The 19,799-nt window shown below is 41.6% G+C and overlaps 1 protein-coding gene across 1 annotated transcript; it reads left to right on the top strand.

The window, feature by feature from the left end:
* Positions 1 to 57: 57 nt before the first annotated feature.
* On the top strand, positions 58 to 15,794 carry LOC136440889 (allene oxide synthase-lipoxygenase protein-like). Its single transcript, XM_066437045.1, has 18 exons — positions 58 to 326; positions 2,762 to 2,946; positions 3,212 to 3,381; positions 4,166 to 4,302; positions 4,903 to 4,947; positions 5,148 to 5,270; positions 5,818 to 5,915; positions 7,451 to 7,592; positions 7,746 to 7,844; positions 8,765 to 8,861; positions 9,511 to 9,628; positions 10,240 to 10,332; positions 10,644 to 10,704; positions 11,039 to 11,153; positions 12,740 to 12,813; positions 13,340 to 13,513; positions 14,222 to 14,385; positions 14,810 to 15,794. The coding sequence occupies exons 1-18, from the start codon at positions 273 to 275 to the stop codon at positions 14,925 to 14,927; spliced, it is 2,067 nt and encodes a 688-aa protein (XP_066293142.1). The 5' UTR covers positions 58 to 272; the 3' UTR covers positions 14,928 to 15,794.
* Positions 15,795 to 19,799: the final 4,005 nt, after the last annotated feature.

Genomic DNA, 19,799 nt, shown 5'->3' with positions numbered 1-19,799 from the left:
GCGTGCCGATTTGAGCTTATCATGAATAAACAAAGGTTCAAAAACAAACAAACCCCTACGTCACAACGGTCAGTGTCATCTACAACATTCTTACAACCGTTTGGATGTGCATGCTATTTAATCTTCGTGGCCAATTGTAAATATACGCGGCCTAATTAAATCCTGCATGTAAATTTTGATACATGCACACTGGAACTTTTCAGGCAGGTTGTTCTTTGTTTGTTTGTATTGTTTCCCCAGTTGGAAGTCATTCGTCTCCACGAAATCTTTGAATGACAATGGAAGCCCTGTGGCGTTGGATTGGAATTATAAGAGGAGGAGAAATGGTGAGTAAGAAATGAAATGTATTTAAAATTATGTACATTTTGTGTTGGGCCTAAATTGTTAAAGCTTGATAATTTTTGACGGAAGGGGAGGGGGGGGGCACTTCAGCAGTCTTACGAAGTTAAATGTAAATGGTGCAAATCATAAAATGTTAATGACAAGCTTATACAGTTTCAGGATTTTCCATGAAGCTACTTTCATACAGCTAACGCAATGTTCTGATGTAACTTACGTCAGGTAAAAAAAAAATAAACAAACACCCTAAAGGGTCTTTGCAACATGAATTTCATGAAAGATTATGCAAAGTGTTTACAAGTGGAGTGTCTTCACCTTGGACCTCACAGTTCAAACGGTGAACCGGCTTTTATAACCAGACGCAGGAGCATGTCTGGGAAAATGGTGTCTTATTACACCAAAGGGTGATTCTTGAACACATGTGACTCGCTTTTTCTCATCTAATCATTGAGGAGATCGTCACACCCTTTTGTTAATAGCCAATGGCGACCAAAGCAATACAAGGGCAAAAAATGGAAATAAAGAAATCCTGAAATCTCTATGGTAGTGACATTTACTAAAGTCGGGGTACATACACTACAGGTCGGGGTACATACCCTATAAGTCGGGGTACATACGCTACAAGTCGGGGTACATACCCTATAAGTCGGGGTACATACGCTACAAGTCGGGGTACATACGCAACAGGGCAGGGTACATACGCTACAGGTCGGGGTACATACGTTACAGGTCCGAGGGTACATACGCCACAGGTGCACACACCACGCTACAGGTTGGAATACGTATACGCTACAAGTCGGGGTGCATACGCTACAAGTCGGGGTACATACGCTACAAGTCGGGGTACATACGGTAAAGGTCGGGGTACATACACTACAGGTCGGGGTACATACGCTACAGGTCGAGGTAAATACGCTACAGGTCGGGGTACATACGTTACAAGTCGGGGTATATACGCTACCGGTCGGGATACATACGATGTAGGTCGGGGTACATACGCTACAGGTCCTGGTACATACGGTAAAGGTCGGGGTACGTACGCTACAGGTCGTGGTACATACGCTACAGGTCCGAGGGTACATACGCTACAGGTGCACACACCACGCTACAGGTTGGAATACGTATACGCTACAAGTCGGGGTACATACGCTACAGGTGCACACACCACGCTACAGGTTGGAATACGTATACGCTACAAGTCGGGGTACATACGCTACACGTCGGGGTACATACGCTACAAGTCGGGGTACATACGCCGTAAGTCGGGGTACGTACACTACAGGTCGGGGTACATACACTACAGGTCGGGGTACATACGCTACAGGTCCGGGTACATACCCTATAAGTCGGGGTACATACGCAAAAGTCTGGGTACATACGCTACAAGTCGGGGTACATACGCTACAAGTCGGGGTACATACGCCGTAAGTCGGGGTACATACACTACAAGTCGGGGTACATACGCTACAGGTCGAGGTACATACGCTACAGGTCAGGGTACATCACCCATTCTCCGTTAACGTGTGAAATTGCTGTCGCACAAGAATATCCATGTACCTAATTGTTAAATCGCACATTGTCTTCGACTTTGGTAGTTTAATGTCACCAGTAGATATAAGAAATATGAATAGTAACCTTTTTACCGTCATGGCAGGCTATTTTTAGGTCGTAAAGGGCATTATTTTGGTTTGTAACCGTCAAAAAATACCTGTCGCAGCTATAACTCCGTAACCATGAATCAGAAAATAAAGCGGCTTCATTCCTCCAATACCTACCAAGTGCCCTATCGTTTGAAAGTAAAGTTTGAAAATTCTGTTAAAGAGATTGCATGATTTTTGAACCTGTGTCATTGGCCTATAATGCTTAAGTATGGGCGGCGAAACTGTCAACGTTGGGCTATAACTCCGTAACCATGAATGAGAAAATAAAGCGGCTTCATTCCTCCAATACCTAACGTTACCCCGACTTGTATCGTATGTACCCCGATCTATAGCGTATGTATCCCGACTTGTAGCATATGTACCCCGACTTGTAGCGTATGTACCCCGACCTTTACCATATGTACCCGGACATGTAGCGTATGTACCCCTACCTATATCATATGTACCCCGACCTGTAGCGTATGAACCCTGACTTGTGGCGTATGTACCCCGACTTATACCGTATGTACCCCGACATGTAGCGTATGTACCCCGACTTATACCGTATGTACCCCGACATGTAGCGTTGGAATGGTCCTTTCCAAAGGAGCCAAAGTACTTTGAAAGGTCCCACCCCATACACATGGCGTTTACAGTAACTATGTGTACCGTTAGTCAGTAGTAACTGGGCTGAGATTGCGATTGGGACCGAAACGTATGTTAATGAACGTTTTATTAACTTAGAGACGAACGCGTTTTATAGAATGTCTGTATATATACAGGCAATGGCTGAAAACGACCACGATCATATGGACGTCCTCGTCAAGACCAAGACGGGAAGCTACGCTGGCTCCGGGACGAATGGAAATATATTCATCAAGATCAAAAGCGACAAGGGGCATAGGTCTGAAGACCTTAAACTCGATGTGTGGTGGAAAGACGATTTCGAGCAAGGACAAGAGGGCGAGTAAGTAAAAAAATATATATATATATATAACCCATGCTTCTCTTTGTGGACGTACGCAAGACAGTCAATTTACATCTGAAAATTAAATTTTACACAACAATTTCCTTCCAAGGAAAAAGGAAAAAAACAATATCCTTCCAAAATTTAAAGAAATGTATGCCGTTGTTTCTGCTTTGTTGTGGTTCTTGTGTGATAAATAAAACAAGATTTTTTGCTATTGAACATTTTTTGATAACTTTTACTGATCACGAAACACACAACACAGGTACACACCGAAGAATGTTGAAGTATGTCCCCCTGTTCGTGAGCTGAAGTTATGGCGGGACGACAGCTGCCCAAATGACGACTGGTACTGCGAGTTTGTCTCCGTCCAGATTCAGCCGGACTCCAACGGTCAAACCTTCCATTTCCCCGTGAACCGTTGGCTCAAAGCAGGTCAGTAACAAAGATCTACATTATTTCGCATAGGATTATATTACTTTTTCTTAATGTTGTGTTTTCCGTGTCGTGTGCGGGCACTTCAGCAGAACGTCCATTCAAGGTAATTGGGAACATCCTTATCCTATCGATTTATGCATATCTTTATCTTTATTTCTTTATTAGAATTGCAACAGTGCAACACACGTGGGACACAGGCAGCTATTGCTGGTATCGTGACCTACACACATAATATACCGGGGTCCTATTTCTACACTTTGGTGGAGTGAGGAAAGTCGTGTAAAGTGCCTTTTTCACAAGGGCACAAGATCGGTGGCGTCAGGAGATTCGAACCCGGGACCGCTGGGTTCTGGGCCGAAAACCCTGCCGTTACGCCACACGACCCCACGATTTATGCATAGACAATTTTCAAGTACTTACAATCCTTATATAACATATTATAAAACCGCATCACGTGCCATATCGTGTACCTCATGCGCCATATGTCTACCTTCGCATGTGTTGGTTAAGCCCTTCTCTCACTGGACCCACGGCACGCTGGCGGCGTCGCTGCGTCCTAAATTGGAGTTAAGTATGACCAAAGAGACAACAAAACACACAAAGATTACAAAAATGATTTTTTTGTCGATGAAATTCGTTGAGTGCTTTGTCAATTCGACCGGCCGCAGCGACGCCGCCGCGGGTCCAGTGAGAGGGGGTGGGGCTTTAGGATGACAGCCAACAGCAGACATTGACATTTCTAAGCTATTAAGCGTGATATTTGTGCGATTCTTACCTGTAGGCGACTCCCTTTGGCTGGCACCTGGAGGCTGTGCGCTTCCTCAAGATGACAGCCATCCTCAGCAAAGGCGGGAGGAGCTCCAAGAGATGAAAGAGCGCTACGCATCATTCATCCCCATGGAAGGTCTCCTGCCCGTGGTATGGTTAATCTTTCTTGGTTTTGTACAGGACTTTCTTCCAACACTAAAATTTTGCGCATGAAATGTTTTACCATCGACCTTGACTAAACACCAAGGTAACGTGATCTTACGGATTTGTACGTGACGTCAGCACAAAAATGCCAGGAAGTTTATACCGCATGGCGTCTCTGTTGAGTAAAGGTTGGTGTGCGCTGATGTGGATAGACTCTTTGATTCCTTTTTTACATTTCTCAATGTTCAGCGGTATGCATATGGCCCAGGCTCATAACCAAGAGCAGTACATGAGATTTATAGATTCATTGGAATATGGAAGCCAAATTTCATAAAGTTCATTCATCAATGCATCGATACAATCAATGTTCTGGATTCCGTGTCGATGTTGTTGTCATGTCGTAACTCTATCTACTTAGTCACGTTTGGGACTGCATTCTTTCAACTGCTGCGCCACCTAGCGGTGACAAGTAGAACCAGCCAGTATTGCCATGAGGAAGGTATTCGTAACGTTAGTAGAAGGGCTATCGAAATGTTAAGAGGTAGACATCTCATGGCTGAGTATAGAAACTTTTTCATCACTCAATTTTCTCTTTTTGTCATGTAGCTGAAGACACTGCCCCCGGAAGAGGAGTTTTTGGAAGAGCAAAGTGTATTTATTACTTTTGGCCTACCTACGTATATGTATCTAATGTTTTCGTTCGATCCTATCCTTGACACGTTACCTAGATATTGTATCTTGCAGTGTTGATTGTGGCTAGTACCACTCTCAACCGATTGTTGCAATGCAGCTTCCTATTGATTTGACAAATATAGATTGATATTTATCTTTTAAAACCACAATATTTGCAGAGGTCCTTCGAGAGGCTTAAGTGGACATATCTTCTAAAAGATCTGCCTTTTCTAATCGAAGACGGTCGATGGGAATCCTATGACAGCATAAACGAAGCATTTACATCTAAACGGGTGCCAAAGGTGAGGAAAAGTAGCCTGGGTGTCAATTCCTTATTAGGTAATGCTTCGGTCTCAATAGTGCCGGTGCCCGTCACGTCGGGGGTGTAGTCCGGGCTAAAATGATTCGGGGTCCCGGCTGGGCCCCAAAATAGCTAGGCATCCGCAAAGTGTCCCACGGGGCCACGTAGGGATCACGCTTAAAAGTGAAAAAAAGTCCGTCAACTACCGGGCGGAGCCCCTTTTTCCAGCTGGGCTTCCCGCACCAACTAGTCTCCAGCTGGGCTTCCATACTCTCCCTTCACCTCTGTATTTCAAAACAATGGACTTACATAAATTTTCACCAGACCTTTAGTCTTCTTCGAGATAGTTGAGGACCCGATTGCACAGAACACGGTCACATTCTGGACACGTGACGTGATTAACGAGTCAAAGTTTGTTAGTAGTTAGTAGCGGCCCCCGTCCCGGTTGAAGGAATGTTAATGGTTCCGGAAGTAGTCTTGTTTTGATTGCATTGATGTGTTGTATGGGACGTTCTTCATCAATCTCTCATTGGTTTTCTTCTGAACAGGGGAAAACTAATTGGAAGACCGACGAGAACTTCGGTTCACAGCGTCTGACAGGAGTCAATCCAACATCCATCCGTTTGTGCTGTGAGATTCCCGAGGGGTAAGTTAAAGTGCATAAGACACCAAATACAACATTTTCTTATAATCTGTAATAGGTATAGCATCATTCAATGAATATAAACGTTGAATACAAATACATACCCTTCTGATGTTATCGAACATGAAACCATCAGAAAGCATACTTCCAGCTCTTGATTCATTATCTGATCTTCTCACCAGGTGATTACATTGATCAGTGACTTGCCCACTCATGACGTCACAACGAACACGGAAGCCGGTTCGGAACCTTACACCACGGCTTGTGAAAAACATTATTTGATTAGCAAACGGTGCTTAATTATCGTGATAACATGCAATTAAAAGTATCTTGCTTTCTTCTCAAAAGAACGTTCTTTTCGAGCCGCAGTGCAAAGTTCTAAATTGGCTGCCATGTTCATTGTAACGTCATGAGGGTTAAGTCACTGATTCAGAGCTGGAGGTATGATGTTTTCATGGTTCGATGTTCAATAACATCCGAAGTGTGAATATTTTGTGCAAATTTCTATGTTATCAAACAATAGTATTATGTAGGACTAAACTTTACTTCCAACAAAAGAATGAATTGGGATTTACCCCAATTTTCGGCTGACACCGTCCACCTTGTTCACGGAATGGACCCGTCTACTCATGGAACGTGACATCAGAGACACGTGACCGTAGTAGCGGGTCATTCGTGCCAGATAACTTGTGTCGCCCCTCCGCTGACTCAGAGGTCTCGCAACATATTCATATTGAATCTCCGGGGCACTCCGTATCTTTAGAAGGAGTCAAAATCCTCGATTCGGAACCGGATTTGTTTGCAAGAGGAGCGAAGGAGGCGGTCTACATTAGAGCTCACAGACCTACCTTGAACAGAGATGGGGGGCGACACAAGATATCTGGCACGTATGACTCGCTACTACGGTCACGTGTCTCTGACGTCACGTTCCAGGAGTAGATGGGTCCATTCCGTGAACAAGGTGGACGGAGTCAGCCGAAAATTTGGGTAAGTCCTAATTCATTATTGTGTTTGAAGTAAAGTTTAGTACTTAATTCATAATGACTTTTACCAACACAGATGAACTTTCATGCTGAATAGTATTATGTTTTATGTAATTTCAGGAAATTCTTAACTTTGATGTCATTGGTGTCTTATGCACTTTAAACTAAGAGGTAGGACAGAGGCAGGACAACGGAATAGAAAATAAAACAGATTGTGTAGTATTATCGTCATGAATACCAATGAAATGGTTGAAGATTACAGGTGATTCGGTGTTCATGTCATTCCAATGGTGTAGTAATTTGCATTTCAGTGGATGATACGTGCCCAGTATTTTTGTATTTTATCGACAAGTTTCCAAGTTGTATTTGGGTATTTTCTTCTTTTAGCTGTAGATATTTAATGGTGGTTATTTGAAAGGATCTTTTGATATCCGAAAACGCTTTGAGCTGTGATACAATATTTGTCATAGTGATGGATAATCCCCAGCTCCCGAGTACAGTACAATACTATAAGATGCAATTATGGATACCAACATGGTCGCGGACTTTTTGCAGGTTTGGAGTGACACCTGCCATGGTGGAGCCTTTTCTGCAAGGGCTCAAGCTGGAGGATGCCATCAAGACGAAGCGCCTGTACGTCGTGGATCACACCATCATGAAGATCACCTCGTTTGTCAATATCAAAGCCCCCAGACCCGTAAGTAGTCCTGCGGTACTCCCAGTGTCTGTCAGGGGCTCGGGTGGGCACCAGTTGCAATCCGTAAAGATCTACTAATATGGATTGCTTATACAAGGGGGTTAATTCTTTATCTATTAACCTCCTTGCTTGTATTGAAAATATTATTTCCAGATGTGCGCACCATATGCCATGTTCTTCGTCAACAGCCAGAAGGACCTTGTACCTGTGGCCATCCAGCTGTACCCTAATGAAAGGGAAGAGAAACATCCGGTGGGACTCAAAAATCATATGAATGATCTTTAAGACTTAGTGTAACCTTGCGCAAAGTGCTTTCATATTCATGAATTACACAAAATAACTAATAATAAACACGGCTACGTTTTTAGTATGGGGTACCGGTAACGCACGATTGTACACGTCATTGTTGCAAAGAGATCTGGATAGATATGTGCCGGTTAAAGAATGTCAACGATGTCACCACTTTCCATGTCAATGAGGAAGGGTGGTGTTGGCTGCTACGTTGGTGTCTCTGTTATTTGTATTTTAATGGATCAAGGCATTTTCTTCTAGAGTTTTATGTGGTTAAGTAAGAGATAAGAAAGATATTTGATTGTGCAAAAACGTTTCAGTTATAATTCATAGAAATGCAAATCTAAAACCAATATGGCGACGGGCAGAGTAATGACGTACAAGCTGAAAATGCTCTATACTTATCTAAATTGACTAAGTTGTAAACGCCCATGGACTAAACAACGAATAAATTTACTAAGTTGGAGACGCCTACAGCAGGTAACGTTCAATTAACCTGATTGGATAAAATTGTCACATGATACTAGTCCACCAGGGCTTGAACTAGAAATGTGCCAATTTTCAGACAGAAACAGGGCAGATTGTTATAATTATGCCGTAACACACAACACTGGTCCCACTACTTAGAGGTGCCAGAAAATTCGTAATGGTCTGGTCATGGAGGTTCTACCTTTGTCAGGCATTTCCCTACAAACTCCTTCAAATAGAAAAAGTGCAAATCCTTTATATCATATTCTTCGGAAAGACAGCCGGGTTCTAGAATAGATAGTTTGTTGGCATCCCCCTTGACAGCCAACAAACTGCTCGGGTGGGCGGAGCAGTACCAAATACACAAAGTCTTCCAGTTCCCGGGATCTATCTATTGCTAAATCCCTCTGTAGGTGTTCCTGCCGAATGATCCACCAAACACTTGGCTCATGGCTAAGATGTGGTTCAACTGTGCTGATGGAAACTACCACGAGGCAGTGCCTCACTTGGGTAAGCTTTTTTCGAAATATTCTAATTTTTTTGAGAGTTCCTTTTCTTCTTTTGTCGACATATTTGATCTTCATAAGAGTTACTAAAAGAAAATCTCAATTTTAAGCATTTCCTTGTTGCTGCAATTTGGCTAGAGGTCTAACTTCTTTCCAATGGCAATGCATATTTGTGATGATATATTTTTTTGTACAACAGTCGGTGGCAAGAATTGCCTAGGCATTGCCTAGGCATTGTAGCCTATGGGCACATTAACAAAATCTATGTCCGACCAAGACTTTTTCAACTTTTTTTTTATTTTCGGTTGATAGGGCACTTGATATGTATTTGAAAACTGAAGACTGCAAATTATATCGTTCATGGTGACGGAGCCTTAGGTGTCCAAAGACCGCCTATGCATTGCCTAGGCATTAACGCCTAGGCATTACAGCCTAGCGCCTATAGGCACATTAACAAAACCTATGTCCGACCAAGAATTTTAAAACTTTACTTTCAGCTGATAGGGCACTTGGTAGATATTTGAAAACTGAAGACCGCAAAATTATATTCATGGTGACGGAGCCTTAGGTGTTCAAAGTTCCGCCTATGCACTCACAAGTGATGTTGATACTTTAGTCACTAATGGTAACGTTTCCGTTTTCTCATTTGACAGGTTTTACGCATCTCCTCATTGAAGCAATTGCCCTCGCGGCAAGGCAAAACCTGTCCCCATCCCACCCGATTCTTCGACTCTTGGAACCACATTTCATCTTCCTGATGGTCATCAACCAGTGAGTACTAAGAATCCCCTCTAATTCGTTGCATAAGAGATAGAAGTTAGATATCTAAGCCGATAATCTCTCTATAAAGCAGCAAATACATCTGATTTTGAAGTTAAATCTTAAAGCGATTTCAGACACCATGATAAATGCATCTTCTGATTTCAAATCACCTATGTTCAGTGTGTATCTCACTTAATCGAACACCAGAAAAACACGTAACAACATGCCGACAGACTTTTCAAACCGCAGTGTACGCTTGAGCCACGGTGCATTGAAATACAAATCAAGGACACCAACATGGCTACTATACTATACTATACTATACTATACTATACTATACTATACTATACTATACTACACTATGCTATACTATACTATATTCATTTATTGGTTTGGCCGTTCAAGACACACAGCCAGGGCCGGCTTCCCAACTAGACTGTGGCTGTTACAAAGGGCTAGCCCTGCTTACATAGACAAGACATTACAATGGACAGCATAACGAGCTATAACTATACTATAATATACTACTATACTATACTTTACTATACTATACTATACTATACTATACTATACTATACTATATGGAAATCGGATGAAAACCTTGTATTGTGTTCTTTTAGAGTAGCCAGGAATGATTTGCTCAATGATGGCGGCCCTCTGGACAAATATACACAGATCGGAGTACAGGGAGCCTTCAGCCTAATGCAGGAGAGGTAAACTGATATTTTCATTCCATACTCATCCAATTTTTCTTACCTTTAGCAAGAAACCTTAAAGGTTATGTTATCGGTGTCTTCTGTGGACGGCGGGTTTGTTTGTTTATGATTTTGCTTGAGGGTAACATAACTCATTTTTTCTTGATGGGCAAAACAAGGGACGAGTTCGATTTGGAGCCCCATAGTGGCTTATTACGGGACTGTAGCAAAACATCCGGATTTTGTATCTCGTTTTATTATACTATCAATGTTAACCCTTTGTTCATGATTGCTTTCGTACCAGTGTTTTTGTTTATCTGCTGAAACAGGCTGAAGACTTGGCGTCTGGATGTCGATGGTACGTTGCCCGAAGACCTGAAGAATCGTGGCGTAAGTATTGCAAGTTATATCATGACTGCATCACATTTCGTGGCTTTATTTTGCATCCCGATACTAATATAAGGATGATTTGATATCGATGGCAGTTATGGATCCTCTATTTTGAATACTTTTAAATGTATTGCCTTATTTTATAGAGGTTTTGTGTAAATAATGTACTACCAAGGGTTGAACACATATTCTCAAAATGAGACTATTTATATTTCTAGGAAGGTCTTTATATTTCTAGGAAGGTCTGCGGGGTATATCATAAGAACTAAGTTTTATGTACACTTGCCGCAACTAAAATACCGAATAACTAGCATGCAAGTTTTATTTGAAATAGGTCGACAACGAGGAGGACCTTCCTAAATATTACTATCGCGACGATGCTCTGCCTTCATATCACGCCATTCACGACTATGTTATGTCTGTTGTGGACTACTTTTACGACAAAGATGGTAAGTCGACGATAAATATGATAGCTAGTTTCACTTATTTGAAAATATTACGGATTTGAATTGACGGTGTTGTGTGTCTCTTCTTACGTATACCTACAACATATTTTAAATAAATATAGGATGGATAACATTCCGTGGCGATGCACTGAATCAAACTGAACAATATTGTAAGGTGTACAATGCAGAAGGTCGGATTGACGAGTATAGCCTGACACATATGCGTAGTCAGACTACTCCCAAAAGATACCCTCTACAAATGTATATGCCACAGGCGGCTGCAGAGGCCAGGGGCAAAAAAAATGACAAAATACAAGTGCAGATTAAACTTGCGTAGAGCGTAATCAATTGAGATTTCAGCAATGTGCGGATGAAATGCTTGGGAACACAACAAGCAACTTACATGATGTCAGAAGTAGGATGTTACTAGTCTAGAATTACAATTAAATACATTTATTGCAAATTCCTGCCCGTAGGCTAATTGCAAATAACATACATAAAAGGACAGTAAACAAAATAGGTATAAAAGCGGCTAAACCGTAGATTATACAAACGTGACGGAGCCTTAGGTGTTCAAAGTTCGGCCACAGTCCCTAGGCATTGCCTAGGCATTAACGCCTATAGGCACATTAACAAAATACATGTCCGACCAAGAATTTTTAATCTTTACTTTCGGTTGATAGGGAACATGATATGTATTGGAAAACTAAAGACCGCAAAATTATATCGTTCATGGTGACGGAGCCTTAGGTGTTCAAAGTTCGGCCACAGTCCCTAGGCATTGCCTAGGCATTAACGCCTATAGGCACATTAACAAAATACATGTCCGACAAAGAATTTTTAACCTTTACTTTCGGTTGATAGGGAACATGATATGTATTGGAAAACTAAAAACCGCAAAATTATATCGTTCATGATGACGGATCCTTAGGTGTTCAAAGTTCGGCCACAGTCCCTAGGCATTGCCTAGGCATTAGCACCTATAGGCACATAAACAAAATCTATGTCCGACCAAGAATTTTTAAACTTTACTTTCAGTTGATAGGGCACTTGATATGTATTTGAAAACTAAAAACCGCAAAATTATATCGTTCATGATGACGGAGCCTTAGGTGTTCAAAGTTCGGCCACAGTCCCTAGGCATTGCCTAGACATTAACGCCTATAAGCACATAAACAAAATCTATGTCCGACCAAGAGTTTTTAAACTTTACTTTCAGTTGATAGGGCACTTGATATGTATTTGAAAACTAAAGACCGCAAAATTATATCGTTCATGATGACGGAGCCTTATAGGTGTTCAAAGTTCCGCCCACAGTCCCTAGGCATTGCCTAGGCATTAACGCCTATAGGCACATAAACAAAATCTATGTCCGACCAAGAATTTTTAAACTTTACTTTCAGTTGATAGGGCACTTGATATGTATTTGAAAACTGAAGAACGCAAAATTATATCGTTCATGGTGAACGTAATTGGCTTTAACTAGTGAAGGGTTTGACTTCCCTTTTGTAAGCAATACAATACAATTACAATACACTTATATTTATGAAATGTTGACACTGACAGTACATTATCCATTTCGATTAAAGATAACGCCGTGAAACTGAAAGAGGATACTGAAGTGCAGGCATGGGCGAAGGCTCTTGTTGACAGTGGCATCAAGGTGCGACATTGACAGTTTATGATCTGAGGATGGTTCAATGAAGATTTCCCCTGACCCACCTCTAATTCTAGTTGTTGTAGGATACTGAAATTTCACATGTAAGCAAAAACAAATCTCCATAGCTCACAAATCGATTTACAGATCTGCACTGCTAACAGTTTTCTTTCAAAGCTGCTAGTTTGGAGTGAGATACGAGTTGAGTTCAGGGCGGTCATCAGGTCCCGAATACGTGGTGTGCTTATCAGAAGTCTTCATACTCTTGTTTCCGAAACTTGACACAGTTCTTGATTAGGCGTATGAAGACTTAGAAGTGTGCCAAGTTTCTTTTCTCTTTGACTTTAGAGAATGAGTCTACGAAAGCATCTAATGATCACATCACGTATTAAGGAACAAAATTAATGACTGTTCTGAATTCAACTGGATCCACTATCACAACAGGCAGCCTCGCAGCACTCTGCTGTAGCGGATTTTTTCAGTTCAAATTCCCTTCGTCTAGTAAGATATTCTATTCTACACACATTCACAGGGAGTTCCCGGGAATGGGTCATTCTCCACCCTTGATCAGCTGATCCAAACCGTCACCTCCATCATCTTTACGAGCAGCGTGCAGCACGCAGCCGTCAACTTCATGCAGTGGGACCAGTACGGCTTCGTACCCAACATGCCGCTCATGCTGGAAGGAAATCCTCCCAAAACCAAGGTTTAGTCATACATACATGAGCGAAATTCATCAGTTAGTATATAACATCTTGAAGAAGACGTAAACATTATTTGTGCAGAGAAGTAAATAGAGAAGCTATACACAACAGAGCCAATGAACCTCTGCTAAATGGAGCCGGGAGCCGGTATCGACTTTTGATCGCGTTATTCACTCCTGGAAGGCGACGTACCTTAAGCAATCAGGTCTTCAGTTATCTTGAAGAAGACGAGAAGGAAGGGCGAAAGCTGGCTTATTTTTCTTTTACATTATAGAGGTTGATAAATACTTAGATATGAGTTTCATTTGTTCATTTCACTCAACAAGCCTACTAGTAGTCAAAGCCGTTAGGCTGAATTGTCAGGCCTCTTTATATGTCTTCTGCACACACCATGAGAGAATACTTTATCAAATTCATGAAACATTTCAAAAGCCAAACATTTCTTCTAAAGCTGCTATATTGTTTTTCAAAGATGCTACTTTTCTACTTAGAATGCTACATTGGAAACAAAATCATACATCTGACGCCATGCCACGTAACGTTACTATGACTAGAATATCAAGAGACATGGAATTTTCTAAAACTAAATTGCGCTAAAGATACATGTAAAGCATCCACTTGTGCACAATGACAAAATTAATGTTTCAGCATAGCGAATATGCTTATATTCGCACAAATAGTTAGATATCGAATTGGTATTGTTATTGTAGGCGACTCTGACAGAGCAGGACGTTTTGGACGCTCTCCCTGGGAAGTACGAAACTGTCGAGATCAACCTGGTAACTGATTTACTCAGTGAGCGCGCCACGCAGTCTCTTGGGAACTTCGAGGTCAAGTACCTTCAAGGTGACAAGTTGGAAAGAGTCGTCAGGAAGTGAGTATAACTGTTTACTAGTATCATTTTTCGCAACGCTTCAGCAACTGCATACATTGACGAGCTGACGAGCATATATTAACGACACAACTAGAAAATATATCAATATCAATGAAATAAAAAGAATCAGACGACATTGTAAATAAACAAGGTATCGGGAAAGATAGTGCTTGCCGAAAGGTTTGAATGTTACCGGCATAGAATAGAAAATTGATATATAGTAGTGACGTAGAAGACTATGATGATATTACGGATTATATGTGTCAATTTCAATTATTTGTAATACTGCATGTTTGCTATTTGCTGTCATTGCCTTGCAATTATAATTATCCAGACGTATAACACTGTGTTCTTGTTTCTTGCAATCAATTTTTGGCGAAGCTGCAGGAGCGAGCTTAATAGTATATTTCTATTTCTTGGTCAGATTCCAGCAAGCCCTGGCAACTATCGCAAGCGACATCGAATATGAAAACTCTGCATGTCGCTTCAAGCCTTATGACTATCTGGATCCGCGTAAGATCCCCAACGCCATCAGCATCTAACTGTTTATGATCAGTTTCCATCAAACAGTTTCAAACAAAGTGTAAAAGCACCATACCTTTATTCTTGAATTGCAAAGTGAGATATGTACACATATATATATATATGTTAATCTAGCATAACCAATATATATGTACACTGGTTATTAGGATTCGCTACTGCATCATTTACTGATTTTTACTTTCAATAAGGCTGCGTAATGTGTTACATGGGAATAGCGTAAGACTCGATAACATGTATGTATTAACGTTAACCAGCTCCGATTGATTAAGATTTAGATCGAATACAACAGAAGTGCATAACGAAAGTTCCAATAGCAAACGTAATATAGAAGGTTGGTCACATTATTTTGTGCATTTAGAGCAAACGATCTGTATTCACGAAGAAGTACTTTCATTCTAAAGTGTAGTGTGGAACATTAGAGTAGCTTGAGAGTAATCTGTATCTGTATAAATGGTGTACAACGTTGGTATCATTAATTTAGCGCAATGACATAAGCTATTAGGTTGAAGAATACTATGATAACGAACCACATATAAAGAAAATATAAGCATTTGAACTCTCGAATACATAAGGTCAGGGGGATAAAGGGGGTAAGGAGCATATTAAGATATGTATATTAGATGAGGAATACAATATATGTCATTGTTGTTTTAGCGATATTTAAGGTGACAATTCGTACAAGGTTTACATTAGAGTTTCATTGACTATTAAGTCAAATCTAAAACCACAACATTATATCAATATTCAGTTACGTATACTTGCTTGTTGGTTGGTGGGAAATGAATATGAACCGCGTATCATGCGGGTTGTTAATCTTTCTGTATGAAAGTGTAATTTTAGATACGTGCCTTGCTCAGCTACTCCTTACTCTTGTTGACAAATATAACCGTAAACGATATCTACAGTATCTACTTCTAGATTGAATATATATATATATATTATAGACAATGGATGAGCAAAGCTCCAAACAAAGCAAACATTCAGTTCCATGACTATCGATCCATTCTTCATTTGCGCCTCCTTAATAACATTTCCGCAAGTTGTTCTGTAACGTATGTCCTCTAACATCAAGCACCCTTACATTTTATAAACTCTTCTATTCGGCCTTGGCTGAATTTTTTCAACAAAAAAACTAATTCATCGCATGTCTAAAAACAACATGTACAAGTGACGGATCTATAGGTTCAAAAATGATATAGTGACAGTTCCCATATGTTAATGATATATATATATAAAATGTATTATCATATTGACATTTCTGAAGGCCCCAAAACTGCTCAACCCCGACCTCGCAGTTGCGACCTGCCAAGCTGTTTCACAATTAGCTTGCACGCATAACGAAAATTTTGTTTCTGCCTTTAACTTCTAGTATTGATTCTTGTTTTGACATCGTAGCGTAAATGGTTAGCGATCCCGCTGATTCTCCATGTGGATCTAATTCCGTGGATTCAGCGGAGGTGGGTACGATCACCAACTGACAGGCATTTTGAGAGCAGTCGTCATTTCAAATGGTCATTTCGAATCGTCACTTCGATTCTGGGTCCCTCTCTTGGAATCTCCCTTGGCCAGTAGGTGTTAGAAAGTGTTGGGAGTGAGGTTCTGCGTCGTGTGTTTTTGGGTCTCTCTCTCTTGGATTCTCCCGAGGCCAGTAGGTGTCAGGTAGTGTGGTCAGGGAGACTCTACGTGGTGTTTCTCTGGGTCCTTCTCCTTTGATCTCCCATGGCCAGTAGGTGTCAGATGGTGTGGATAGAACGGGCCTGGCTAACGGACAGAGCCTAATAAATATCCGTTGTATTTACGTAATACGTTCTCACAGCTTGTATAGCAGGATGGTTTCTAAAAATGTTTCTGGTTGCTATATCTAATGTCTGTTCAAGGACCCAAGGGCAGTCTTAATAAAAAGGTACACGATGTTCATTGGCCTTTTTAGCTAAGCCATAGGTGACAATGGGCCTGTCCGCCGTATATGTAGAGCTATTGCTCTGGCGGATATCAACTTCATTTGTATAGTATTGTGTTTGTGTATTCTCTCTTACTTTCCTGATTTCAACAAGCGACGGTTCTGCGGCAGCCGCGTAGGGTAAAATGGGCCCACCGTTATCATCATCATTATCCGAAATGTTGCAATAGATAGGTTCGCAAGAATTGAGAGTAGCAGGCAGTGACTTACAGATCACCAGGTCATCTTTGACGACTTCTTGCATTCGTGTTATCATATGAAGGGAAGAGGGGCGTCTTACACGAGGGACAGGTTGCTCTAGAATCTCATAGTACGTGTGAGGAATGACAGGGAGAGGCCGCTGGGCTGCAGCTACATGATCTGGGATTTCAGAGTAAGTCACCAGGTCATGATCTGAGATTTCAGAGTAAGTCGGCTCGATAGAGTGGAGAACAGCAGGCAGAGACCTACAGGAGATTGTATCATCTGTGACCTCCCTGTGTTTCCGTCGTACGTCAGGGAGGGAAACTGACCTAACCACGTCGGGGAGAGAAAGATTTGATATGTGAGCATTATTGATGGCGTGCCCGTCCTGATTGTCTGATCCTAGTATCTTCCGTAGGACGCTCACGAACAGTGACAAAAATGCTATACATAACATGGCCATCATAACGGATATGATCACATCTAATGACCATGTCTCCCCTTCGACAGGTTCGGACAAAGTGGTTGTCTTGTCTGACGTTGTCTGGTACGTCGATGTAGGCGTTGTCAGTTTTGTAAGTTCTCGGTGGGATTTTTGGGAGATTGTTTTCTCAACATCGAAGTTGTCATCAAAGCATGTTTTTTGGCTGTCGATGCGAAATTGGAAAACGCTGAAATACGATCGAAATGTATCATGTTCTGTGACTTGAATGCAGGTAACATTTTGTGGGTATAGCGTAGATGCGCTACTCCCGTAGTTTTCTGATTTTGTAACGTTGCTTATTTTGATGTAATTCAAGTCGTACAATATAAAAGCGACATTAACAATAGCTAGCTCATTCGTACCCAAGGAAACTACTTTGAAGCTTGGTCCCTCATGTAAGGGGATGGTTACGCCTTGATTATCGTCCCATACACGCCTACACTGGTCAGGATGGCTATGAGCCTGGTTTTCTGATGATCCATTTGTGACAGTGACTACAAGAGGTGGCTGTATTTCCATCCTAGACGCCGCGTGTGGACATGTTACAGAAGAGGAAGCTGATGATGAGCTATGTAGAGGGACGGACGTGGACTCATCAAACAGGTACATAAGGGACTGTCTGTTTCCAAGAACATCATGTGTCAGACAGACGAGGATGTGCGGAACCTCAAACCGTACTAACTGTCTGACAATGTGTACTCTGTTAGTAATTCTGCGCGTACGAAGACTCCATGCCAATGAAATTGGAATTACATCTCTGATTGTCACCAGCTTCTCACCGCTTAAATAGAGGAAGGGCGTATCATTTATTTCGAAGAATGCGTCCCTGTCTAGACAAGACAAAGGATTTTTCGTCATGTTCAGGATTTTGAGATTTGTCATGATCTGAAATGCCTTCGCAGGAATCTTAACAATACGGTTCGATCCCAGCCCTAGCTGGTACAGATTTGAATCGTGTTTCCCGGGGAACCAGTCCGGATTGACAAGCTTCAAAAGGTTGTTTTCAAGGTTCAGATATCTAAGGGAGATCAGGTCCACAAAGCTGCCAGGATCGATCTTTACTATTTGGTTATTAGACATGGTCAAAATACGTAGCCTTGTCAAACCACCGAACCAGCTCCGTTTGACATGTGCCAGTTCATTAAAGTCTAGGGCCAATGTCATCAGAGCCGTGAATTTACTCATGATATTCTCTTCAATATCTTTGATATGATCATTTACCAGAAGAAGAGCTTTAACCAAGAAATAGTCAAGAGGTGACAATTTCCTGACCGATAGAACACCAAATGAATGGCCTTTAACGGCCAGAGCTGCAGGAGTGTGAAGCAGGCAGGCTGCAGCAGGTGGCGGGGTAGAACTGACATTGATGATATTAACTGTGAAATCAACATCTACATCATTACATAAGATACAAGTCGAGTCATAAGCCGGTACTCCAACCCGTCCTTTGTAACACATCAACATGTCTGCTTTCAAACAACTGGGGAAGCAGAGGCTGTTGACAGCTACACAAGGAGCTATTATAATTGTCAAAAAGAGAAACATTACAGGACCTATCCTCTTAACAGTCATCAGATGGAAGTAGTCAACAGAATTGGACATCATGTCTGCACCGGTAGTCGTGAATCTTACAGCCCTCGTTGGTTGGTTTGGTTTGGTTTTCTTAGGACAGGAACGGACTGAGTGTACCCTGTGTGTGAGAAGTTAACATATTCATGTTGATTTACATGGTTTTTGCATTCCAGAAATTTCGCCTGCCAACACTTGTAAGTAAAAATAAGTTTAAAAATGCGAAATCATGATATATACTTTTGCATTTCACGACCAACTTAGTGAGAACAGTGAATGGTTTAATCGCTTTGCAGGCCACGGGTTTAACGGATCTCTGAAACAGCAGGTAGTCCATATAACTGGAATTAAGGTTATTGAGTGCCAAATGATACAGCGCGGTCGATCAAAGGTCCTTGGCTTCATCCGTCTTTGCAGGCTTATGGGTTGGACTTTTTGGGGGCTTATTTCGTGTGTTTTTTTCCTTTCTGATTGTTGCCTGTTCTCGGCGAGCGCTAACATCAGGAACTGACTGTTTGCAACCTGTGAACATAATATGTTGAGGGGGCTTTACATGGTTTTGCTTTTCAGATGTTTACTCTTCCAACAGTTAAGACTGGGCGGCCGAACAAAGGTCTTCGGATTTAGACTTCTTAGCAGACTTACGGGTTGGGCTTTTGAGGGCGTATGACGGGA

This window comes from Branchiostoma lanceolatum, chromosome 8 (assembly GCF_035083965.1).
Source record: "Branchiostoma lanceolatum isolate klBraLanc5 chromosome 8, klBraLanc5.hap2, whole genome shotgun sequence".
NCBI classification, from domain to species: Eukaryota; Metazoa; Chordata; class Leptocardii; order Amphioxiformes; family Branchiostomatidae; genus Branchiostoma; species Branchiostoma lanceolatum.
Note: the sequence above shows the minus strand (reverse complement) of the source record. Positions and strands in the feature narration are given on the sequence as shown.